Source organism: Dendronephthya gigantea, unplaced genomic scaffold (genome assembly GCF_004324835.1).
Source record: "Dendronephthya gigantea isolate DGI-Jeju-01 unplaced genomic scaffold, DenGig_1.0 000010F, whole genome shotgun sequence".
Classification (NCBI taxonomy): Eukaryota; Metazoa; Cnidaria; class Anthozoa; order Malacalcyonacea; family Nephtheidae; genus Dendronephthya; species Dendronephthya gigantea.
In genome coordinates this window covers 167,780-193,282 of record NW_021163020.1, presented here as the reverse complement: position 1 = coordinate 193,282, position 25,503 = coordinate 167,780, and the positions used below count along the sequence as shown (strand labels likewise).

At 36.6% G+C, this 25,503-nt stretch overlaps 4 protein-coding genes across 6 annotated transcripts; 3 read left to right on the top strand and 1 right to left on the bottom strand.

Annotated features, from left to right (window-relative positions):
* Positions 1 to 43: 43 nt before the first annotated feature.
* LOC114518465 (cilia- and flagella-associated protein 74-like) lies at positions 44 to 11,132 on the top strand. Its single transcript, XM_028538457.1, has 40 exons — positions 44 to 338; positions 603 to 696; positions 906 to 999; positions 1,112 to 1,200; positions 1,269 to 1,367; positions 1,543 to 1,647; positions 1,722 to 1,895; positions 1,968 to 2,078; positions 2,270 to 2,372; positions 2,527 to 2,684; positions 2,763 to 2,793; positions 2,906 to 3,007; positions 3,085 to 3,177; positions 3,255 to 3,352; positions 3,485 to 3,563; positions 3,640 to 3,702; positions 3,855 to 3,932; positions 4,009 to 4,050; positions 4,129 to 4,247; positions 4,337 to 4,403; positions 4,529 to 4,618; positions 4,706 to 4,870; positions 4,986 to 5,046; positions 5,163 to 5,261; positions 5,348 to 5,415; positions 5,532 to 5,654; positions 5,795 to 5,851; positions 6,077 to 6,141; positions 6,221 to 6,349; positions 6,440 to 6,527; positions 6,789 to 6,962; positions 7,066 to 7,158; positions 7,269 to 7,586; positions 7,746 to 8,032; positions 8,150 to 8,385; positions 8,491 to 8,666; positions 8,765 to 8,920; positions 8,995 to 9,112; positions 9,213 to 9,488; positions 9,590 to 11,132. Exons 1-40 carry the CDS (start codon positions 218 to 220, stop codon positions 9,949 to 9,951), a joined length of 5,061 nt encoding a protein of 1,686 aa, XP_028394258.1. The 5' UTR covers positions 44 to 217; the 3' UTR covers positions 9,952 to 11,132.
* Positions 11,133 to 13,974: 2,842 nt separating this feature from the next.
* On the top strand, positions 13,975 to 19,148 carry LOC114518466. Its single transcript, XM_028538458.1, has 4 exons — positions 13,975 to 14,687; positions 17,280 to 17,580; positions 17,900 to 18,043; positions 18,259 to 19,148. Exons 1-4 carry the CDS (start codon positions 14,205 to 14,207, stop codon positions 19,032 to 19,034), a joined length of 1,704 nt encoding a protein of 567 aa, XP_028394259.1. The 5' UTR covers positions 13,975 to 14,204; the 3' UTR covers positions 19,035 to 19,148.
* Positions 19,149 to 19,460: 312 nt separating this feature from the next.
* On the bottom strand, positions 19,461 to 20,573 carry LOC114518340 (protein-S-isoprenylcysteine O-methyltransferase-like). Its single transcript, XM_028538317.1, has 2 exons — positions 19,928 to 20,573; positions 19,461 to 19,733 (listed from the first exon to the last, which is right to left on the bottom strand). Exons 1-2 carry the CDS (start codon positions 20,571 to 20,573, stop codon positions 19,531 to 19,533), a joined length of 849 nt encoding a protein of 282 aa, XP_028394118.1. The 3' UTR covers positions 19,461 to 19,530.
* Positions 20,574 to 20,731: 158 nt separating this feature from the next.
* On the top strand, positions 20,732 to 25,404 carry LOC114518461 (cation-dependent mannose-6-phosphate receptor-like). Of its 3 annotated transcripts, none has more exons than XM_028538451.1 (7): positions 20,732 to 21,562; positions 21,715 to 21,824; positions 21,956 to 22,040; positions 23,988 to 24,051; positions 24,161 to 24,287; positions 24,427 to 24,483; positions 24,784 to 25,404. In XM_028538451.1, exons 1-7 carry the CDS (start codon positions 21,283 to 21,285, stop codon positions 24,862 to 24,864), a joined length of 804 nt encoding a protein of 267 aa, XP_028394252.1. In that variant the 5' UTR covers positions 20,732 to 21,282; the 3' UTR covers positions 24,865 to 25,404. The 3 variants fall into 3 exon arrangements, with proteins under 3 accessions (XP_028394252.1, XP_028394251.1, XP_028394250.1); XM_028538449.1 differs by lacking the exons at positions 20,732 to 21,562; positions 21,715 to 21,824; positions 21,956 to 22,040 and adding exons at positions 23,038 to 23,221; positions 23,355 to 23,509; positions 23,661 to 23,770 and having other exon boundaries at positions 23,903 to 24,051; XM_028538450.1 differs by lacking the exons at positions 21,715 to 21,824; positions 21,956 to 22,040 and adding an exon at positions 23,661 to 23,770 and having other exon boundaries at positions 20,737 to 21,562; positions 23,903 to 24,051.
* The last annotated feature ends 99 nt before the right edge of the window (positions 25,405 to 25,503 follow it).

Below are 25,503 nucleotides of genomic sequence, written 5' to 3'. Positions count from 1 at the left end.
CTAAAGGTCACGACCAGTGGTCACGACAGAATTATGCAATCATGGCAACATGGCATGTTTATGTCAAAAACACAGACATTTTAAAATGTATATTGTATTGTTTTATTCTCCATATATTGCATATTTTATGTTTATGAGAGTTTTAGAGACATTTTAGCTATATTTTGAAGCAACCTGGGGTTTTTAGCCATCTTATAAAGCAGTTTTTGTCTTTAATATGGCAACTACGATTCAAGGTGACAAAGATATTTCTGTTGACGAAGAAAACGAGGCTGAATTGACTGACAAAAAAGATTTTGAAACAGTTTTTAACATTTTTGATGAACAGGATAGACCACGTAAGATTGAAAGTTCAAGTTCCACTGTGAGAATATGTTTGTATAAAGAATAATTAGTACTTTGGTCAAAGTACTTTTGACAGTTTTCCAAATTGTTTTCTTATCTATAAAATGTTTTTTTGTTCATCGTTCAATGTAAATATGGGCTCCCTAAACTGGGCAGAGGGAACTTTGATTAGGACAACCTTTGTATCCAGAGGTATTGAGTTTAAAGTTGTTTGAGTGATAATAACAAGACACTATTCTTCTGTATTAACATATTAGCTATATATCAAGAACATGAAAGTGATCCATTATCAGATTTTGAACACAATGTTATCAGATCTGTCAGTGATGAGGATACAGAGTCTTTAACTGGGTATGTGATTATTAGATAGCTGTTTTACCCTAAGATTGATTGTGCATTCTCTTTAAGCAATAAATACAAATTCACCCTCGCAGATCAACAGCCAATTTATCTAGCCTATAACTTGTCATGATTTGATCTTCATTTGATCAACAACCTTTACCTAAATAATATTGGAAGGATTTTTATATGGTAATTGAGATTTCTTTGTCTGGACATAGGAGTCTTGATGGTGTAACTGGAGGTGATGAATATGAACTAACTGGCGATGATACTGAATATTATTCTGATCCTGTTACAAAACAGACCAAGCAGGTACTGTAAATATCAACAGATCCTATTCTCTAAAGACCATATGTCTACTTTAGATGCCCAATTGGCTTCCACCAAACACATAATATTTGTTGTATTTTGTTATATTTTCAAGGAAAAATTACGTATGCTGGCTTTACGAAGGCATCTTGATCTTCTTAGTGAGCAAGTGTTGCAGAATGATTATCTTGTCAATCAATCAAGGTTAGTTTATTCACAATCTTGTCTGCTTATTTAAAGTTCAATGAGGTTAATATATTATATCCCAATAGAGAAGAGTTGACAAAATGCCAGGAGAATATCCAATCATTAGAAACTGAGATTAAGAAAATCACAACTGAAATTGAAGAACAAGACTCGAAGGAAAATAAGTATGGAGTATTTTAGTTTTACTTGATTACAACTAGTTCAATCAACTGATCTGATAATTTCTTATTAGGTTCTAATCAGCTTAGATTTATCTACCATGGTATTTTACTCTGTTTAATTAATGCCAGTTGCCTGTTGATGGTTGACAAAACTAATTTAGCTCTTGCAATATTTCAGAGCTGGAATATATCGTCTTAAGTCCCAGTATACAAAGCTCTGCAGTGAACTTGAGACTGAGCGGGAACTTGCAGCAGAAATCCGAGAAAGACTTGATAACGCTGAGTAAGTGATATTTTGAGGTTTTTTGGCTTTCAGATGAACCTATGAATGGTGTTGATGTCCCTTATTGTCCCTAGATACTCCCTTTCATTGGCCACAATGGAACAAAGTCGTTTTCTATTGGCTGGCGAGGAACTTGAGAAAGAGGAACAGTTGGAAATGAAGAATAAAGCTGAAGCAAGCGCTGGAAGGATTAGAAAAGAAAATATCACAGCAATGGCTGCTGATAAAAGAAGAAGAATTAGAGAGAAGTAAATATTTTCATTGCAAGATGATTTCTGCAATATTGGGAAATGTTTAATATTTGTTTTTTGAAATGATAGAGATCATATTATGGCTTTACGTGAGAGAGAAAGGAAACACCGACATGCCATAAACATGGCAAAAAGAAGCAGAGAACAAGCTTCAAAATTTTTAAAAGAAACAATGACCAGGTAGGAGAGTTATGAAATAAATCGCTGCTGAATACGTTGTGTGAATCCTGCCCTAGATAAATACATGATGATTGTAATCATGATGATTCATAGTCTCTGTGAACTGCAATTACTGCATACCATCTCATTTTCAATGGTGTGTAGTTGTTCCTAAATTCATACTTTATTCCTATGTTTGGTTGCTGTTTTAGGGTTCGTTTAAAAGAAGCTGAAGAGGAAGAGTTTCATCGTGTTGATATGGAGAACAGGATAAAGAATTTACTTAGTTTGAAAAATAATATTGAAAGTAACAAGGTATGTTTGAAGAGCGTGATCCAACTCTCATAACAAAGTTTATTCATGTTGGTGAATCGTGAAATTTAAGTCAAAAGAGTCGCAGGTTCGCTCTCCCTCCTCGCAGAAAATCATAACAAGGTTTGTCTTAACATTCGTCCATTAATTACTACAGGAAAGTCTTCGGGCTGTGGAAGCAAGACGCGCCTTCCTGAGAAATGAACAAGAACAACGCGAACAGGAAGAAAGAGATGAAATTGTAAACCAAGGATTGAATCCCGACGAAGTTTTAACAAGACGCAAGAGAATAAGACAATTCGAGAAAGATAAAGAGTAATTTCTTCGGTTGCTTGATTAAAATTTGTTTATTATTTTCCTCTCTTTCCCCTTATTACATTATTTCTATTCCAGGACGTTTGAGAAGAGACAAAGAGAAAGGCAGGTATAAATTGTTTCCTTCCTTTTCATCACTTTTCATAGTTTATTCTTGCCACATAATAATATCGTCGTTCATATGATTGATCGGAATCCAATGTCACTTGTGTTTGCTTCAGATTGAGATTGCGGATAAATTATTGCGTGAGGATAAGCAAATGAAGAAACGATATCAACAACAACCTCAACTTTGGCCAGAGAAACAACGAGACAGAAACAAGGTCAGTTGAAACACTAACGACGAGACTTTGTGTTGTCTTCACATTTACCATCGTCTTATCTTCTTCTTGATCTTTAGAGATTTGGACGTCGGAAGACGAAGCCAAAGTCTTTGAGAGTTTACAGCGGCTCATCCTCGATGGAGTACAGCGCAGATGCTGAAGATGCTGGGGTAATTGCGTGATCTTTTTATCTCAAGTTCTTCTTCTTCAGGATTATCCAGTGACATTGTTCTTTGCTTTATTCAAGGGAGCATTTGTACCAAGCAAACTCATTCCATTCTCCTCCGATGATGAAGATGAATTCTCGCCATTTGGTCACACAAGTCGTGATGAGGAAAAGGAAGGGTATGTAAACATTTAATTCTTTATCGCAACTTCTAATTCCTACTCAATTACATTCTAATTCATTTTTAAGTTGCAATTTTCAGTCCCATTTCTATTCTTTCATTCTCTTCTTATTCGATTCCTTCCATTCAGTGATTCTGATCACGAGGGTGAAGATTTAGCAGAGCCGGAATTTCGAGGATTGTGGGAAGATGAGAGAAACGAACCCAAGGTCCAGCGACAAACTGTTTTCTCATCTCAACCATTTTAAAACAAGTCTAAATTTTATACAAATAATGTTATTTTAGAATGGAGATAACTGTGAAACGAAACTAAAGTTTTCAGGCCATATTCCAAGTAAAACTGAACAGGTAAATCAAGGGCAAGTGGTAAAGAAAATATTTCGGTTTGAAATGCAACCGTTGATCAACTAACCGCATACTTTCTACGGTCATACAAGCCAACATCGCGGTGTTTGGTTGTAGAAGTTCAGCTGGTTGAGATATCCTGTGTTTTATTTTAGGAAATGATGGAACAAGCTTTGTTGAAGCAGAAGGAAAATATTGTTCAGAAACAAGTTGCTGTTGGAAGGGAATTTAAGGTTTGAAATTGATTGATTGTGGGGCAAACAACTTTTCTTTTATTTGATTGAGAAATTTCGTTGTTGTTTTACTCAGGGTCAAGCATTTTACAGTAAACCAGAAGTAATCATTTTCAAGGTATGTTTCAAATTATTCGTACGGTGGATCGTTGCTTGTCTCTGAGTTTCTTGAAACTATGGCACCTTATTTCTATAGGATTTCGATATTGGAAAGAGTTATCGTAAGAAGGTTGTCTTGACTAATGTATCGTACACGCAGAACTTCTGTAAATACCTTGGAATGTCCGCCCATCTCTTGGATTTTATTGATATAATGTAAGTAACGTTTTTTAAACATCTTGAATGGATTTAATGATTAAGATTAAAATTATTTTTGTTTCATTTCCTTGTTCGTTATGCTTTAGTTATGATCCACCTGGACCAATGTCTGCTGGCTTAACTTGTGATTTCACTGTCATATTTAAACCAATGGTACGAAGATTTATCATCGACATTTTCAAGTTCACTTTAAGCATCGTCGCTTGTACAAAATACTCTTTCCGTTGATCTTTTTTTCTCAGCTGACATCCAACATTAACAATGTCTTCTTTTTCCAGCTCAATGAAGATCTTGTTGGTCAAATTGATTTCCTAGCTCAAACTGGACCTTTCTCTGTAGCTGTGAAATGTTTTACGAAGAGATGTCAGGTGTGTGCGTGTGTGAACGTTCGTTCATTATCTTCGTCATGTCCTGTGTCATAGAGTGCATGACATTTGATGCTTTGTGATGTTTAGGTCAGCGTTGATAGAAACGAGATCAACTACGGCAGTCAAGTTATTGGTGAAACATGCAAGAAGACAATATTGTTGATCAATGATGGAGCTTTGTCTACCCAATTTCACGTAAAGAAACTCCAAGCTGTTGGTGAGCCGTCAGTTGATATCACGTTACCAGAGTCGGTAAGAACCATGCAGGGAGATTTACAAGAACAGCGCTCTCTCTTCCCCTGAGACAGCGCTCTCTCTTCCATTCACCTCCTTCCCTTTTCTGATTAAAAGAATATTGTCTTTTTAGGAGGGAGATTCGAACATCGCTGAAAGTCCGGAAACAACGAACGTTAAAGTATCGTTAAAGAGTAGGTTGTGATTAATTTCTTACATCATTTCCGATGTCCCGAGACTCATGCTCTTCGAGTTTGCGTTTTTGTCGAAAATCGAGTGTATATTGAACACGTGTTGGTCTTTATCATAGGCGGTGATGAAATGACTCAACACAGTGTTGACACACAACAAGACGCGACCTCTGAACAGAAAGATCCGGAACTGGGAAACCAGGAAAAACGCATACAAGGTTAATCTTCCGTCTACGTTTTCGTACTCGGTTCAGTTTTAACAACTCCAAATCATAATCCTCTACATCATATTCTAATATTCTAGATTCCGTGAATGAATGTGAATCACAAACTGAAACTGAACAAACAGATGAAGTTTTTGCTGTGGGCAAGGTATTGTGAAGCACCAAGAACTGATATAAATACCTCTAACTGGATAGTGCTATATAGTGCTCTCAACTTTGTAATAGTTAATGTATAATATCAGTGATCATTTCATCTTTGATTAGATTTCCTCTGGTGAGCTTCAGCCGTTCTCTTCAGTTCAACTTGAGATGATATTTGTGCCAGTGAAACCTGGAGATTGTAGTTGCTTGTTTGAAATAACTTTTGAAGATCCTGCATCACCTCCAGTAAGTCACAAAGTATGTCTGTCTGATGATAGACCTACGAAATTCATGGGGAATGCAGTAGACATTGTGCTAGGAAGTGCTCTCATAGAAGTTGCATTTGTCTTTTCGTTGAAATATTAACAGAGTTTTCATTGATTTAGATAGTTATTACTGCTCAAGGAACCGGGGTTGATGTGCCTGTTTGGGTTGATCGTGAGGTATATTGCAGTTCACTTTATCATTGTATACTGTTGAATAGACTAAGCAGGGTAGGATAGGATATAAGAGGATAGGATAGGACATAACGAGATGAGGCAAGTCAAGATAGTGACATTAAAGGGTGGAGTAGGACAGGACATGGCGAGTTGAGACAAGACAAAATGGGACAGTACTGGGAAGGACAGGATAAGACATAAAAGCACATATATCTCTGTTTATTACAGGTTATTAATCTGAAGATATGTATGTTTGATCGATTGTATCAAGACGCCATTGTTGTTAATAACAGGTAAGATACAAATACCCTTCTGACCTTATCTAAACCTGGATGGTCTCACTTTGAACATCTCAACCTTTGTTTTTCTCAGAGCAACGTCAGCGTTGAGACTAAAGTTTGAAGTATGTAAAGAATTAAAGAATCACTTGGAGTTACTACCAAAAACTGCTTATATCCAAGCACAGTCACAGTTCTCCGCTCAATTGAAATTCTTGCCCCGGTACGTTTTCTACGAGCGACAATATGATACGTTCATAGACGAACTATTTGAGGACTATCGTATTTATACCATGTGTCATTTTTGAAACAGGAAAACATTGCTTGAAGATTGTCCTGAATATTTTAACGCTGAAACTGGATTACTGGAGGCTCCGTTAATGATCAGAGTTGCTGAACAGGTACAGTACGTCGTGCTTTCGTAAAGTTTTTAGTCCATTACTAAAATTATTATGCAGTTGTTTTGATTTTTGTCACAAGAGTAACTCAGTTTTGATTGCACCAAACTGAGTTACATTGTTTGTGCAGTGACACTAGAGTAAAATCATTCTCCCTCCTGTATTGAGATAACACAGTTTAGAAATGGTGCGGCCTTCTTTCGCACGTTGTCTTCATGGTTCCTCAGAAAATTTTATTGGATAATTTATTATTCTTGTTTTTAGACTCGTCCAGTGCACTTCACCGTGCGTGCTATAATCACTCCGTCAGATATTGAGTTCAGTGTCTCCGAAGTGGATCTTGGTTATTGTACAACCGTAGAATCAGTACGTCAGACTATCACAATGACGAACAAGTCAATACTTGCTCAAATGTATGGGTTTTGTGGCGTACCCGAGGTATCAACTCTTCACTTCTATCAACCAGACTTTATACCAGTTCCATATCGATATCAATGATAACCTTAATTTCAAATCCTCACCAAACCCTGTTTTTTTCTAGTGTTTCGAAGTTCAGCCTAACGATGGTTTTGGGACGTTGCTTCCCTTGGAAAGTTTGGACATTGATATCATTTTTAGTGCCAAAAAAGCTCAGGTATTAAAGTTGTCATATCTGCAATAATTTATAGTAAATACATGAATCGCAGAGATAATCGCTGTTCCACCTGGGACGGAGGTTATAATCAGATGTAATTTCCACCGCAGGAATACAAATTGGACCTGGTGTGTAAAAATGGTATTGGAACGGAATACCGGATCTCGTGTAAGGGGACTGGTGTTTACCCACCGTTAGAGCTGTCCCAGTCCATCATATCATTCCGCGCAACAGCAGTTACAGACAGCTCCATAGCAAATCTGAAAGTGATCAACAGTCACACAGATAGCAATGAATTTACCCATGAAGTACCCCGTATTGGAAGGGGGCCTGTTGCCAAAGTTGGACCAACGACATTTGAATTTGTTGTCCCCAATGGTGCTCCAGTTACTATTTCTCCTGCAGTTGGGATGGTCATGCCCGGTCAGGTAATTTAACATGTGCCGTTTTTTGCCAGCTAAATCATGAATGAAGTTATCTTCTTTATCGATATGAACATGGGTTAATTCTTCTAAGATCACAAACTGGATTGTTAACTCTACTGCTGCATGTAGATATTAATACAGTCTTCTACATGTGTTTCACAGAGTTGTAATATTGAAGTGACATTTAGTCCAGAGCTCGAGGAATCAGATATTGTACAAGAGGCGTCTCGCATTGCGGAGAAGATTAAAGAAATTAAACGAAAGATGAGCGAAGAAAATGCAGCGAAGTCTGAAGATGTCGTTTCTCATGGAAAAAAACAAGGAACTAAAGTTGCGAAAAAGAGTGGAAAAGGTTCACCAAAACGAGGCCAGACTCCCGCAAATACACCTGGGATACGAAATCAGTCAACACCGAATAAACAAGATCGTAATAAAATATTTAAAGAAGGGTAAGAAAAAGTTGATTTTAACACGATACAGCGGCTTAGTTTAGTTTAGTTTAGTTTACTGCGTTGATAAATTTATAGTCTAAACACTTGTCGTTACAATATAATTCATCTTAACAGATCAGACGAATATTGTGCTGCAAAGTTGTCTCTTCTGAAGTGTTTTGAGAATAAATTATCAAGTTACGACATCCCGTGCTTTGTTGCCAGCGGTGAATCATCGGAGCCTGGGACGTTACCATATAACGCCCACAACACGTTGTATTTGAAAGTGCACTGTCCAGCGGTTAAACCACAGCTCGTGATTGTATCAAACTGTGGAAGATCATTTGTTGATTTTGGGCAAGTTTCTGTTGGTATGTAATCCTGTAATGAGTGCATAGTAGGCTGCTGTCCATGCATTGTGCATGTGAGGAAAAAATTATACGGAATCAAGTTAATTATAACTCATCTTTTCCTAGGTCAACGACTACTCAAAGACATCACGATCCAAAATATCTCCTCGAGTGCCTTGGAGCTTTCTTCATCCCTATTAGACCCTCATGGTCCTTTCATGCTCCTGAATGCAAACCGGACACTTGAACCCATGGAAACCCATTCGTCTGTTTTATCCTTCTCTCCTCAGTCTTCGCAAGAGGTGATTGATTTTTTTATTAAGTCTCTCATTGTCTTACTGTGACTTGCTGAGAATTATAACTTTGTGGGGAAACTTCAAGATTTTTTATCCTTTCGTAGTTCTACGAAGTTTTGGACTTCATTTGTGGTCGTTCGACACTTCATATTCGTCTCAAAGGCAAGGGTGTGAGACCTGTTGTTTCAAGCACTGTACAAAATAGTTTGATTGATTTTGGATATGTTGTGGTTCGTGATTCCTCTACGATGGCTTTCAAGGTATTAATAATATCTAGTGTTGTTGAACGAAGTGGAAATCAAGAAAAAAATAATTAGAATTATTGTCTTCCTAGTTGGAGAACAATTCTGAGTTATGTGTTTCCTTTAACCTCGCCTTGGCCTCCATGTCAAAATCCAGGAGATCCCAGCAACGAAATATCCTCCCATCAAGAGCCAAGGAACCTGTTATTGGTAAGATTACATACACGTGCTCAGTGGAATATACCAGTACATGCATGCATGCACAACTAATTCATGTAAAATGATTGTTGTGATGAATATTTTATTATAGGCTGCTCCAACTACAATGGCCAGATCGTGTTCGATTGTGTTCCAGCATGCGGAAATATAGAACCTGGAAAGTCGCAAGATATTACAGTGACATTTTCCGCTGACCATCCTAGTGATTGCTATGCGGATGAACTAAGCATTGAAATTAATAATGACGTGAGTGAAACAGTGCGCCTGCGCGCACGAGCTTCATCAGCATTGATGTATCTGCAAGGATGGGATGAGTTGCAAGTTAACGAAGAATCTCTGTCGGAGATCACTCCTGAACGAGAGGAAGGTAATCCTTGCAATCCATCCATTTCTTTTCCTTTAGGATAGATCTTCATCTACCTTCTGAGAATGCCTGGAAATCTTGATTATGTTTCATTCATTTTCTAGGTGATCCTATTCAAAAGGTTGTTCTATTGTTATTTAAAAGTCAGTCTAAACGAGGGCAGGCGTACAGTCCAGTGGAGCGTCGTATTGAAGTAGGATGTATAAAATCAACCTTACAAACTCGAAAGTCCTGTGAATTCGTCTTCGACAATCCCAAAGAATGCAACGAGAAGGGTTTCAGCTTCGATCCGATCAAATCAAGCGTGGAGGCTGGGCACAAGAAAGACATCATCTGTCGATGGCAGCCAACCGCTGATCAGGATCCAAGTACCGTGGTAAATTGTTGCACCATGATTACTGTGAAAGGTGAAGTGATGACGCAATATAAAGTATTACTGAGAGGTTTCATTGTTTCTGATGAATAAGGTCAGTTCATTTATAATATTTATATATGTATATAGTTTTCACGCTGACCTTCGTTTGTGACTGGAATTTGCGGGCAAAAGTTCAAATATGTGCGTAACGAGATATTTGCATGAGTTTGCTCCAGCCATGAAACTGAAAGTCACCGACATTAGATGCAATCATTCGTAAAATCGCAAGGAGCTTTTGAGCGCTGTTATAAATATGTATATGCTAAAGAAATCTATTATTTATTCAATGAAATTAAACAAAGTTTTCAAGAAAATCTTTTAAATCCTTGAATATTGATTATTATACACAAGAACATTGGGGGCTCTAACTGAATTTTTCTTAGCAAAACAGTTGAAATTCACTGTCATTTGAGAATATGTCGTCTTATGCAGAAACATCTGCCACAAAATAAACACGGCTTTTTTAAGCGTTTGTCCTTGAACGACAGTTGTAAGTATTAAGAAAAATATTTAGACTCTCTAAGAGCCGTCTGGTTATTCTCAAGTGGATTAGATAAAAAATTTAGTTCCTTTATGAATAAAGGTCGTTTTGAAAATATTATATAAGAAAACTTTCCAACTTTCAAAGTCCAGGTATATGTAGCTCAGTGCATTTGAGTTCGCAATTTAGTACCAGATTTATTTCAGGTTTTCGTGAATGTTATTGACGGATACGGCAAATTCGTCATTCTTTATTCCGTTGATCGGAACGTTTTCCTTAATATGATATAACATACCAGAGAATGGGTTCGAACACGCAAACGGACACACGCGTACGTCAGCTTCTTTCCTTTTCGGAAACACACGCCAAAATGTAGATTAAATTGAACTAATCTGGATAATGGCAGAATTATTTCATTTCTTTGTGTTAAACGATGCCTCCATTGGATGCATTTAAGCTGTGTTTGATTTACTTTTTTTTGAGGAATTCAAAATTCTTAAAAAACTTTGACATGGTTAGTGGGCTTGATTTTTTTGGATCCTCGTTTGGGTGCAGCCAGTAATCAGTTGTGACGTTCGAAGGCCATTCAAAGTATCCCCGCATAGAGAAATATAGAAGCAGACTTGTTTATACTAGCAATGGATTATACTTGTTGAGATTAAACCAAATGTATTGTCACAGCATAGTTTCAAATACCTTAGTGCTTTTTAAAGGCTTATAGACGATCTTCTGTGTAAGAGCTCTCGTAATTCTATTTCTATATTTGGCAATTTTTTAGCGCTCTTCAGTAAAAATTTCCTCACTTTAATCATGCCTTATACGTTGGGTAATGAAGAAAAGATTGTTTCATGATGTATTATACACATTTCGTTTTACTGCGGAGAAGTGTGGATAGGTTGACGAGACATTGACTAGACGAACCGTGGGAGACGGTTAGCTATAGAGTCACGCCATCCATCAAAGACTTTAGAAATTTCTTAACCAAACAGAAAGTATTTTTCAGTCAAATATTATTACGGGTCGTAAACAGTCCGAAGAAATGACGTAAATTTCTTATCTCTGCTGCGTTGAACTTGCTCAGAATTCATTTTCCGCTAATCTGATGTAATTGCGGCTGTATCTGAGGTCAACCACAAAACTTTCACTCAAATTGTTGATGATAGTAAGTATTTTCATTGCTATATAAGACGGCTGTTTTCTTTGCTTTCGGTCAGTTTTTGTTACGCGTTGTGTTCCTGCCTGCGTCGTGTCTGGGACAAGCGGTATTTAGCCTCGTTACCCTTGCCCAGGTGTTGTGAGAATTCTCCTTAAAACATAACATTCAATCGACCAGATGTTGAACATTTTACTAACTCCTCGCAATGAAAACCTTAAGTATGAATACAAGTGTAGATAAAAAACGGAACTAAGACTAACAATGTACACATGAACAAGCTAAAAGCGTGGAACACTCGCCAAACAACACGGCATTCCTTATAAGGATAACCTCGCTTTGAACTTTAAATAAAGTCGCGCAGTTCAGTTGTATTTATGAGGCCAGTGTGTCAACGCAGCCGGCGACAGGCGGCCGCTGGATTTTCCCTGAGCTATATTTATGTGGAACATCTGTCAGGTTAAGATTTGGAAGTAGCGAGAATCACCCGGAAGCGATGGTCCGTCAGTGTGTGAATGACGTCATCGTACTCGCTTACTGCCGTATTTGGCGAGATCTCTCGTGTTTACATGCAGAGCTAGCGGCGTGATACGGTCGTCGTTTGGCACGACATGAACATAGCGTGCGTATTTTACATTCTTCACGCTACTCTTTGCACAATTGTGACAAAACATAACTTCACATCTGACATGTCACGCGAAATGGCAAACTTTCCAGTCGTTTCCGTAGTAGTTTTAGTATGCTGACAATGTTTTTGTCGCAGTTGTTGTTGTATCTTTTTTTCGTTGTATGATTTCTTTCCTGCTGGCGTCGTTTTAGTTGTCATTGTTGTTTCCCGGGGTTATAGTTTGAAGTGAAGAATACAAAGAAAACTTTGACGTTTCCAACAATCTTCCTTCGTCTGGAAGCTGGTAGGCGTCACACACACAGTTTTCTTTGTATTTTCCATCATTCAGCAGTATTTTGAAGACACTGCCTTTACTGGCAAGGACGAGGGGTCCAAAGTACTTCCCGGGGATGGTTTCCTGAGTACTGGATGATCCTAACTCATAAAATCTAGAAGGAGTAATTCAGAATTTTTGCAGGGAATGACGACAGATTGGTTTTGCAAATTCATATTGAACTTGTAGTACCAACCAACGTTCATTCTATGGTCTTTTTTCGTCGTTGAGATGAAGTAGAGATAAAATCCTTGTAGTGTTTATTGCCGTGAGAAACTGGCGCCAATAACTCCATCGGTTTATCACGATTCCCATTACCATAGCAACGGCGATACGTGAACCCTCATAATAAGACAATTAACATTCTTGGCATTCCTGTGGCGAAGCACGAGGCATGTCCGAAGATGGACATCAAGCCATCAGTCGCCACTTCCTGACTTCCGTCGCTATCACTAAAGAGACTCTTTTACTTTTCGTATCTTCCGTCTAGAAAGAAATATTCTTCGACTTCGTTTTCTTTGTTTTGACAACAGTACTCAAAGGTACAAGTGAACAAAAAATCTGAAATATTTGAAAATGTGATCAGGAACATGCTTTGAAATAGTTAAATTTCTAACGCAATCATCATCAGATATAAACCCTTTCCACAATATTTACAACGAAAGATGATATTGAGACTACTTCTATTTTTACCTTGGGAAAAAGTTAACACCAGGTTGTTAATATCAGAATCGAATGTGACGTATATTTGAACATATCAAATATGGCTTGAAATTGCTCGCTGTGTGATCGCGAATAGCATCAGTTTGCGCAATCTTGATATTAGTTGATCTTCACAATACGGTGTAAGCGCGATCAAGTGTACTTAAGCTAATATTGTATGACGATGGCGTTTATTACGATTTAAGAAATTACCTCAAACCCAGAGTATGCAATTCCCACATGAAATCCGTCAAACCCAAAGAAGATGCGCATAACGCGTGGATGAAGAAGGGGCTAGCGAGGTGACGAACCACGCTGTCCTTCAAGTGTTTTCCTACATCTTCATTTCAACTGTCATACAGAGATTAAAAGAGACTAGAGTCGTTTCAATGCATTTCCTTCAAAAATGATATGAAACACAAACAAATCCACCTACGGCTTATTGTTGTGGTTGGATATGAAAAGCCCGTTTATAGAAAAATCTCCGTAAATGAGCAAATTATACAATAGAGAAGCGGCAAAATCAGTTTTAAGGTCTAGGGTTTGAAAAGGACTTTGCCTAACATGTTGTACTCGTTTCTGGTATTGGTTTCGGTATTTGTGATATTTCTTATTTAAATTTATATTTCAATGTTTGCTATTGTTCGTAAGACGTAAACAACATTCATATCAAGACCTATAATCGGGTGCATTTGCCGTGTGTTGTTATTTTCGCTCCGGATAGTATGTCTGATATTTCAACAACGCGTCGCTCGCATGCCTTGGTTGTTGTGCGTTCCCACACGCTGCGCGCTGATTGGCTGCAATCCTAAATTATTCATGGCTTCGCTTGCTGACGTCAAGACACTTATTTAATGCTACGGCCCTGACGGCGTTTTCGCCCACAAATTACTCCGCGTCGTATGACGTTCAAGAAGATAGCGCCAAGATATGCCTGCCAGCTTGTCCAACGAGGAAATTTATAAAACTCTCTGACGGCATTTGGAAGACCGCAAAGCGAACAGCGTACGGAACGAGCGGAGAGGAAATGAGTGAATGTCAAGAAGTAGTGACTGGAGTATATTCTCGAAGTAATATAGAGAGCGCTGCTGCTACTGACGGCATTAATAAGACCGGCTCCTCAGAAATGAACTCTGATATTACAAATGGGAATGTATTTAAGAACGCCGATTCGTTCCGTCTGCAGTCGTTTGAGAACAGTGCAAGAAAGAACACCACAGTACATACTCTGATACCTGAAGAGCCTCTGGAGATTCAGTGTGGAGAAAAAAGTGCTTTGTTATTTGTGTCGAAACTTTGCCAAGGAAGTAAGGGACCGTGTATACTCTACGGCAGTGAATGGTTGACGCCAAACGAACTACAGTATATATGCGGTAGAGAGACGGCGAAGGATTGGAAACGAAGTATAAGACACAAAGGAAAATCATTAAAGAGTTTAATTGCTCAAGGATTTTTAAAAGTTCATCCGCCGATTTGCGATTGTCCAGGCTGTCGTGTGTCTTCTCCTGTTGTAAGTTTGAATTTTTTAAAACTACTTTAATATAAAATATTCAAATTCTACCCATTTGGGACCAGTTTATTTTGGTATTTAACTGAACGCGATGTCTTATACCTAACCTGTCCTGTCGTAATGACATAGTATTGATATTCAAATGTGCTTTTGTATGGAGGACTTTCTCCACTTTTGATTAATCGAGTTCCACTGTTGTCTGAGACTACATATTGCGCTCAACCTGCTCATATATGATATATATATACATACGTTTAAATATATACTATAAAAAGTTACGCATCAATTGAATATTTTGTCTTTCATCCAACATGTATTTCCGTCACTTATAAACACTGTGCTCATTCTATGAGGCCCATTCGCTTTCTAATTTACATCATGATGCAAACTTGACTTATAAATCATATTTCCATTCAAACAAAAGGGAATTTTTAATTTTTCCTATGAAAAGAATATATTTATTAGCCACCCACTTAAATCTTTTAATCGGACAGAAACTCAGTTGCATAGTTTAATTGAAAATATATGTTAAAATAAGGTTTTATTTGCCTTGAATTCATTCCTTGTAATCTTAACCAAAACTGATAATTTTTGTGTTGACGCGCTGTGCAAAGCGTGGCCGCTATCGCCTACGCTGTCACCGGTTTCTAATGGGCCATAAACCCACGTATTATTAAACAGTACCAACTAAAGAATAACAATCGTGTTAGGGGATATTTTCATTCTTTATAAAAGACAGCATGTTTAGATATTAGAGTATAATTACAGTGATTGAAAAAACTAAAACAAGTTATATTAAATAGACCTACTTTGGACTGTATATTCGATTTGTAGATCATGGATGATTTTCTAGAAGTGCCGGCTATCTGACTATCTTCAATCTCGGCGGAAAAATAGCGAGATCGTGAATAGTTTAAGAAAGGTTTCAAAATATTTCTCTGCATTTAAAGTCTCTCTGTATTATCACTAGAAGTTTATTTTTAATTCGATGAGGGTATATGAAGAATGTGGGTTTGTTTAATGCCGGACTGAAATGACTGGATACTAAAAATCGTTATTAGAGAATAGGCTTTTATTCACCAAAAATTGGTAAAACACTGTGATATCCCAACGGTTTATCGATCGATAAACTGAGATGAAATATATCCTGGAAGATATCCTGAGAAATCGTAAAAACTACCTTAGTAACTACGGAATGACCTTTTATTTCATAACAACTCCATGAATGAAACACAGACGTTTAACATTCGGTTAATTTCTTTCTGTTTTCATCAGTGAAACGACTTCTATCCATCTGAAAGCGATAATTCAGTCATAAAACGTTTGTGAATTGATGTATTAAATATTTGTTAGAGAATGTTGAAAATATTAGGAAAATTTCGAGCAGTTTGCCTCGCCCCCATCACAGAACATTCGAGACGCAAGGCTGGGAAATCATCAAAGATGACCCTTGACTTGTAAGGAAGTTGCGTCTTATCCGACGCACGAGCCGTACGCATTAAACATAGACACCTATACCTATTTATAGCACATCAGATTAAACATAAGCTAACTATATTTGTACTCATTTATGTGCACGTTGATATTGAACGGAAACTGATCGAAATTCCTCTTAGAGTACCTACTTTGAACCATCACATTCAACAACGACATTTTCTCAAGCATTTACAAACAAACGAGTTCTCGTCACGCAACACGACCATGTTCGTAATAATATGTTCATTGTGATCTTAACTTAAAAGAATTTTTAAATCTGCAAGCCTTATTCGGCGAGTGGTTTGAGCTAGCTCTCGTTCAAAACGTAGATATACGGTTTCAAGATGTTATAAAGACAATGGTATGTGGTTGTAGAGAAACCATTTACAGAAAGCTTGGTAAGTGGTAACAGTGCTTGGGGTTTTACAACATCCTAAGTTCCACTACAGTATTTTTTATTTTAAACAATACTATAGATAGGGAAGGTCTCTAAAGACCTTTCTTAGAAAGCAGTTGAAAATTGTTGCAGTTACCAGTGTCAACTTGAGGTTATAATACTTGTATGCTATAATGTTCCATTCTTCACTAGTTTCGGAATTTGATTTAGAAAGTTCTTAGAAACGTGAATCTCTTATAAAATGTAGGCGTAGTCCTAGAATATACCAAAGAGGAAGTCGTATATTAATTGCACGGACGTATCCAAAATAATCTTCGTAAATAAGCTCATACAGCCGGTCATACTGCCTACTAAAGTATCTCGCCCAGGTCAAAATATTGATCGTACCATTAGCCTGAAGTTTAAACAAGAGTGACAACATCGGGTAATCTCGCTAACTAAACAAAACGTTTTTAAAATTGTGTTACCACGCAAGAACTGCGTTTCAGTTCGCAAGAACTGTGTTTCAGTTCATAACTATCTGCCGTTCGATGCTTACTTAAGGAAAAAGAGATTTGAGATTTAGAAAACAATTTCACGATATCGCAATACACATGGAGTGCTTTTTAAACTCATTTTAATCCGAAATAATTTCATAAAAGTTCTGACCCTTACATTTCAAGATGTTATAAAGACAACATTCTGATTAATTTTCAAACATGTTCTCTTTCTTCTAACAGAATCGTACCCGACTGGCTGATAAGTGTGGTTTCTCAAAATTACCTTCGTACCTCGCTGAGAAATCGATGGCCGAAGGTTTCCCGACAATGTGGCGACGAAGCTCTACGAGCAGTGACGAACCTGAACAGGCGAAATTGGAAAGTCTCGATGATGAGGCTCTGCCACAACGATCTCACTCCGACGACTCACGATTTTACAGACCTGACGATCAAGTCCAAGTTGCTAAAAGACCAAGAAGCTCATCACCAGACCTCGACCGTGATCGTGTTAATATTAAACGACGGTGTATGAGTGAAACAGGTGCAGTTGTGAAAATATTTTTAACACATCATTCAGTCAAGCTGTAAGAGGCTTGTCAGCACTTTAATCCTGCTATGCCAAAAGTCGAGCTGGGCACGGTCGAACTGAAACAGTTGTCTCAGTGTATATAGTTACATTGCTTGATGATTCGTTGCTGTGTTTTGAGATACTTCATCCAGTTTTCAACCCTCCTCTTAAACTAATCTATAGGAACCAACCTTGTAGTAAATTTAAAATTTTCAATTTGAGCATAATGGACGATATTAAATAACTCGTTCACCAGGGGCAATGCATTAAAGTAATAATAACTGCGTTGTAGAGATGGGCAAATCAACTGGTAGTCTAAAGTCCAGGCTTTCTCCGTCATCTGCTGGATATGACATGGAAAGTAACAAGAAATGTGATGTCATTGATTTAGATATGAAACTACAGCCAGGTGCCATACGTGGACCAATAAGAAGAGGTTTGATTTCACTTTTGTTAACAATTTGTTTCTCTCAGTCAATGGTAGGATCGGGGCCTTATTTAGGTGGAATTTAATACTCATTGAATAGTTATGACGTGATCTCCTCTGATTGAATGTGAACGAGCTTTAGACTTGACAGGATTGGCCGCTAATCATAATCATGTAACCCTGGGGTTTAACAACCTGATTGAGAAGCAATATTTTTTATTTAGATCTACCTGTGCTAACACTGCCTTCGTCAGCTTACACTGCAAGTGTGTTGTATGGTCATAATCAACCACATATTGGTCTGCACAGGCACGTTACATCTCCTCGTCTACTCTCGCCATCCTTCGTAAGACCGTCGGTCAATTCACCGGCACAGATTCGCTTACTTCACGAGCAAGCTGTGGCACCGTCGCATATTTTTGCTCATCAATTACGTCACGACTTCCCCGGCATGGCAACTATGTTTCCATACCCATTTACCCATCCTTTGCAAGGTAACCCACTGTTAACGTCACATTTAAAAAAAGTTTCTGAAGTTGAGTCTGACACAAGAGAAACATCTGAAACTCTGAATGAGAAACAGAATGAACGTTGTAGTAAAGAAAATGAACCGAACGCAACAGAAAACAGTTTGTCTCCAAACAGTGAAGCAACATCGAGTCCAAAAAATGCCCCTGAAAACTTAGATAAATCTCGCAGTGCATCCGATGAAAATTTAAAATTTTCTAACGAAGAAGGCGAGAGCCAATCAAATACGAGGATCTATCCAGATCTTGCAAATATTGCTGCGCAATGGGACATTGAGGAAGTATGTAAGTTCGTAAGTTCCGTAACGGGTTGTAGTGAGTATTGTGATGTGTTTAGGGAACAAGAAATAGATGGACAAGCATTAATATTACTTACCGAAGAACATCTCTCTAACAAGATGGGTCTGAAACTCGGGCCCGCTTTAAAACTTAAGTCAAAAATTGACGAATTACGTTGTGTTTTCACAAAATAGCATTGATGTAAATAAAAGATGGAATTAAATTCAAAATTTATAAATGTTCTCGATTATCAACACGGTGTCAAACACGATAAAATATTTTAATAAAATCTAAAATTAAACTAAAGTCTCATAGAGACGATGAAACAACTATTGTCTGGGTGAGTAGTTCATTCTTTCAGGAGGGAATCAGGAAGGTATGGGAAAGTATAGGGGAGATGTTCAAAGGTATGAGGAGGGGGGATTAGCAGAGCTCAGCCTTTTACAATGTCCACAATGATGGTTTACATTGTAAATGATTGAGCTGTATTAAAATGGTCAGGCAAACGAGACGAAACCGGCGATGTTTACGAAGCACTGCAGAGGTGTAGAGAGTTATTTGTTATAATACAAATCAAATTAAAATAGTAAATAATACAAATGATACAAAACAATGTAAGCTTTAGAAATTACTTCAGTGAATCATTCCTCTCATTGTCTATCAAACAGGATATTCTAAAATGCTGTCATTTTATTTCTTTAAATCTACTTCAGGTCTGAAACCATAAATAAATGGCAGTCCTGTTCCAACTTTATTTTGATAGTCTATATAATCTTGACGAAAGAACTGAACCAATGACATCTCTTCATCCCAGATACGATCTTTAAAGAATTGCCATGATGCCAATATATATACAACAAAGCACATAGGATTACACAGGATAATCTGAGTTCCTAAAGATGTAGAATAAAAATACAATAAGAGTTCGATTGTGTCTAAAAGTGTCGAAGGCCTGGTTCTGGGACCTACCATATTAACAGAGAAGTGGGGAGGATTATGGTCAGGTATCTGCGCTACTATTTTTCATGGTGCATTGTTTGAGTTCTAATGATTAAGCTGAGAGATAAATTTTGTTAAAATCACATACCAATACTCCAATAAAACCATCCAACATAACCAGGATGCCGACACCAGCTATATAAACCATGTGTTACCAATGTATGCTGTTCATGTTTCGTAAACTGAATCAAATGAGTGAAGTTTGATTTGGCTGTCACCATCGCTAATTTTCGCATTACTTCACCAAAAACAACCAAACAAAGTCCAACGAAACTTATCAGGAACTGAGTTTTCACCACCGGAAATAAGTAGAACTCGACAAGAAATTCAACCCAGCTAGCCACTGCTGCTATTTTATATTCTGGACTGTGGTTTAGTAAAAATGAATCGATTGAAAGTTTATCGGCATTGTATATCGCTATCATTATGTACTCAGAAAAATGAAAAAATGATAAGGCACATAGGTACCATCCCAGGTATTTCCAATAGAAGTACTCTTGGTCAATATTGAACAGAAGACCAGTCCCAAAAACACAGCCTAGAAACGCTGAACGTTTAGTCACTTGAGAATGAGGCAGAACAAAAAGCAATAATGTCAAGCTAAAACCAAGAAGGACTTTCACTGACATAATCCACTGTGTAACAGGTAACTGTTGATCAAAAAAGAGAGAAACTACAAGTGTTATATACACTACAAATGTACATAACGCGAACTTTGCTTCTGCGACCGCCATCTTGAATAGCAAAATAATTAAATATTAATAAATATTTTAAAATAATTAAGAAATATGACATAAAACTTGTCACGAGAATGACGCGTATCAAAATTCAAAATATGGCTGCTAAAGTAAGTATAAAGTTTGTAATTTTAGTTCTTTCCATTGTTGTTCTCGTCCATGGAGAAGACTGTTCAGTTTATGAGAGGTATGATAAATTAAGTGATAATGTAAAAGAAAAGGTGAAAAAGTTAGCCGGATCGGGGTAAGTTAGTATGTCTTATCACTGAAACTTTGTAGTGCGCACGCGATGTTAATTTTACCTGCGCCACAAGTGCTTGCGCGGCGCACTTTTGATGTTACGTGCGAATGTTAAATTCGGCGTATCCACTTTTTCAAACTTGAGAGTGCACTAAGGATTTCTTAGTAAAATATTATTTTCGTTTAGATAAAGTGTAATAATATATATCCTGCCAAACCTTTTTGCAGATAATCATTATATTTATGAATTATGAAAGATTCACTATGACAAACGCTGCAGCCTCCGCCAAGCAAGAATAAATAAATTTCTACCTTTTGGTTCTCTTTTGTAACTAACAAAATGGCGGCTACTGACAGTGGTGCTTTGTGCATAAAAACTGTTTCTTGGGTGCCCAAATTTTTGAAGTAAAACAATATTCTGTGTGCAGTTAACAAAGTTTCCAGTCTGAGACTCTTGTGTTGTTTTATGACAGTCAAACATGGTAGAACAATAAGAACAGTCTTAACACTGAACAGATCATCTAGTTTAATACTTGAACATCACTGCATACAGCATGAAAATTTGAATTACTCTTTGTTTAGAACATTTCATGTTGAAGATGATGTCAAGAGATATAGATATACAATAAATTTGTGTCAGCAAAGTGTATCAAGCAACGTTGCAGTGTTACAAAATGATCTATCAACAGGAGGAGAAATTTCAAAAATTGGTATTTTTGATCAGTACACGCATGCATTTGGCGGTGGTAAGTGCATTTATCCAATCTGTTACCCATAGATGAAACACTTCCTGTATGTAAAAATTTCAGTCTAAGTGTGATAACTTTTAGCCCACTCAGCACTAACATTAGCAGAAATGTTAAAAATTAATATTGCTAATCATGTTTTTTTACTGTAGATGATTGGTTGATTCTTACATTTTTTGGTGCAAATTATATAACTCATTGTGGAAAAGCAAGAAGGAAAGTCATTATTATGATACAGTGCGATAGATCAGCTGATACATCTGTGAGTAAATGTCTGAACATCCAGTGTAGATCTATCATCTAGTGTAGATATCATCCAGTGTCTGGTAGATACTAGGAAATACCTTGACTAATATCCTGTTATCAACTTTTTAATTTTTTGTATGAAAACAGACAAAACGACAGCCAAGAATATTAGAAGAGTACAGACCAAAAGATCCGAAAGCACCTTTTTGTTATTATCTGTTTGAAATGAAACATGATGCTGTTTGTTCTTCAAAAGCTGGTTTGCTTAACCCTGGGTTAAAACAAATCTTTACATCAATTTTTTTAATTGTTTCTTTATATCTTTTTCCATAAATATTTTGTAGACTGACAAAAGCGATATTTTGTAAAGGTCTTAAAATGAACAGTGGTTTAGAAGCACTCAAACTAAAACAGTGGATTAAAATTTAACCCAATTTAACCCAGCTTTGAACAACTGGCTCCTGGTACCAGTACTAGTTCGAACCTTATTTAATTAGTCAGGCAAACAAGACAAAACCGGGAATATTAACGAAGCACTGAAGAGGTGTAGAGAATTATTTGTTATAATACAAGTCATTTTAAAATAGTAAAAAATATGTTTCAAAACAATGTAAACTTTAGAAATTACTTCAGTATATCATAAAGTAATAATGATAGAAGTCGCGTTTATTAGTGATATGATTGTACCATGCAGAACCGCACTGAAAAACACTTTAGGAGATGTGGGTATCCTGGATAAATATATTTATAAATAAATAAATAAAAATAAATCATCCTGTCATTGTCTATCAAACATGCTGTTCTAAAATGTTGTAAATTTATTTCTTTAAATCTAATTCGGGTCGAACGGCCCTGTTACACGGTGCAATTTTTCCTGCGACTTGCAATGCAATTCTTCTTTTGAAAGATGTAAATTTCGCAACTACCAAACTTTTGTCTTTACTCCATAGCGTTTCTTTTAAATACGCTTGCATTTTGAACTATGATTTTGAAGACTCTTCACTAATTTATATCTCTTAAAAGTATAATTGCGTTGCAAGTTGCAAGAAAAATTGCACCGTATAACATGGCTTTAACAGGTAACTGTTTATCAAAAAAGAGAGAAACTACAAGTGTTATATTACTTATATACACTACAAATGTACATAACGCGAACTTTGCTTCTGGGACCGCCATCTTGAATAACAAAATATTAAATATTAATAAATATTTTAAAATAATTAAGAAATATGACGTAAAAACTTGTCAGGATCACGAGATATCAAATATGGCTGCTAAAATGAGTATAAAGTTTGTAATTTTAGTTCTTTCCATTGTTGTTCTCGTCCATGGAGAAGACTGTTCAGTTTATGAGAAGTATGATAAATTAAGTGATAATGTAAAAGAAAAGGTGGGAAAGTTAGCCGGATCAGGGTAAGTTGTATGTCTTGTGTTGTTTTATGATAGTCAAACTGGGTAGAACACTGAAAACTAAGAACAGTATGATGTAGTTTATACTTGAACATCACTGCATTCAGCATAAAAATTTGAATTACTGTTTGTTTAGAACATTTCATGTTGAAGATGACGAATATAGATATACAATAAATTTGTGTAAGCAAAGTGAATCAACCAAGGTTGCAGTGTTACAAGATGATCATTCAACAAGAGGATTAATTAAAATTGGTATTTTTGATAAGTACACGCATGCATTTGGCGGTGGTAAGTGCATTTATCCAATCTGTTACCCATAGATGAAACACTTCCTGTATGTAAAAATTTCAGTCTAAGTGTGATAACCCACTCAGCTAGCACTGTAACATTAGCAGAAATGTTAAAAATTAATATTGCTAATCATGTTTTTTTATTGTAGATGATTGGTTGATGCTTACATTTTTTGGTGCAAATTATACAACTCATTGTGGAAAGGCAAGAAGGAAAGTGCTTATTATGATACAGTGCGATAGATCAGCTGATACATCTGTGAGTAAATGTCTGAACATCCAGTGTAGATCTATCATCTAGTGTAGATATCATCCAGTGTCTGGCAGATACTAGGAAACACCTTGACTGATATCCTGTTATCAACTTTTTAAATTTTTGTATGAAAAAAAGACGAAACGGCAGCCAAGAATATTAGAAGAGTACAGACCAAAAGATCCGAAAGCACCTTTTTGTTATTATCTGTTTGAAATGAAACATGATGCTGCTTGTACTACCAGTACTGGTACAAAGATTAGTCCAGGATCTGTCTTTATTATCATGTATGCTGCAAGAAAATTAACATTCTGTTTCACTTATTTCTAATAGTTGTCATACTGGTTAAAAACTTAATACATATAACAAATAATATACCATGGTTTTCATTTTTAGTCTTGTAGTTGTTGGTGTTCTGTACTTGGTCCTCGGTTCCCTTTATCAAAGATTTATTGTCGGTGCCAAAGGCATGGAGCAAATACCAAACTATCTCATGTGGAGGGAATTTGGTTCTTTGCAGGCAGTTAGTGAAAAATGTTGTATTACATTCAGTCACTTTGTATCACATAGCGTAACTATAGATACCAGGGGGGTACACTATGTATGAAACATTCTCCCCATAGTAGCTAATAATGCTTAAGTGAAACTCTCTTCACATCTAGGATGGCTGTAATTATATGTGTCGTTGCAAAGGTACCAGAGAACCAACACGCTATAAGGTAGGTATCTCTGAGTTGTCAGTTGTGTCAATTATGATTGGAATTTTCAGATTTAGCTTAAGAATTTTTTTCTGATAATTGAGACCATTTTGTTGGAGAATTGCTATACAACACAGTAAAACAAACTGACAAAGGTCCGTGATTATTATTTGCAATGATTGGGAATAGGAAACTTAGGTTGAACAAGACTAGTTAGCGAAGACTAGTTTGCAAAATCCAAGATATCAATCTATAAAAAACCACGAAATTAGTCTGAAATATTTTGTGACGCAGAGACTTCTTCATTGATCATATTTGTAGCCAATGGATGATGCCATCGCTGATGATGAAGACTTTAGAGTAGAGGATGATGATAATGATGATACAATGTTACCGATGTAGCAATTTCCTTATAATTAGAATTAATGTACATGATTAGAAGTTCGATTATTAATCTTATAGCTAGCATCTTCCAAAGGTTATTTTGGTTTTGTTGAGATTGAAAGTTTTCTATTTAACATCTATTGTATAATATGTTAGGTTGATATAGTGTCACTGACTTTCATAGGTGGATAACTCCGTTTAAATTGTCGCAGATGTTTGCGGTATTTTGATTTTTGTATAAACTTTCTTAGCCAGTGAAAATTTATTACTTTTCTTAGAAGAATTCTCTTTTATGCTGGCAATGTTTCCTATATGTTCAATGCGTAACTGAAAAGTAATCTTTGAAAGTATTTTGAAGTTGCTGCCTTTTTCATGGAAAAGGCTGACATATATATAAAACTCACAAAGCCATTGTAATAACGAATATTCATTGAAGAAGTCATGCTAGCCATTGATTGTCATTCCACTTTGAAATAAGTGAAATATCAATGTATTAGTGAATGTATGGAATAGAAAATAATAAGTTGTAAAGAATATATGAAATATTTCAAATGTCAATGCTTGATCATCACAATTCAGAAGCTGGTTGGGGGATCGACAAAAAAGTTGGCGAACTAAGCAAAGATCGAATATATTTGCCTGGCTGCGCCCTAGGAT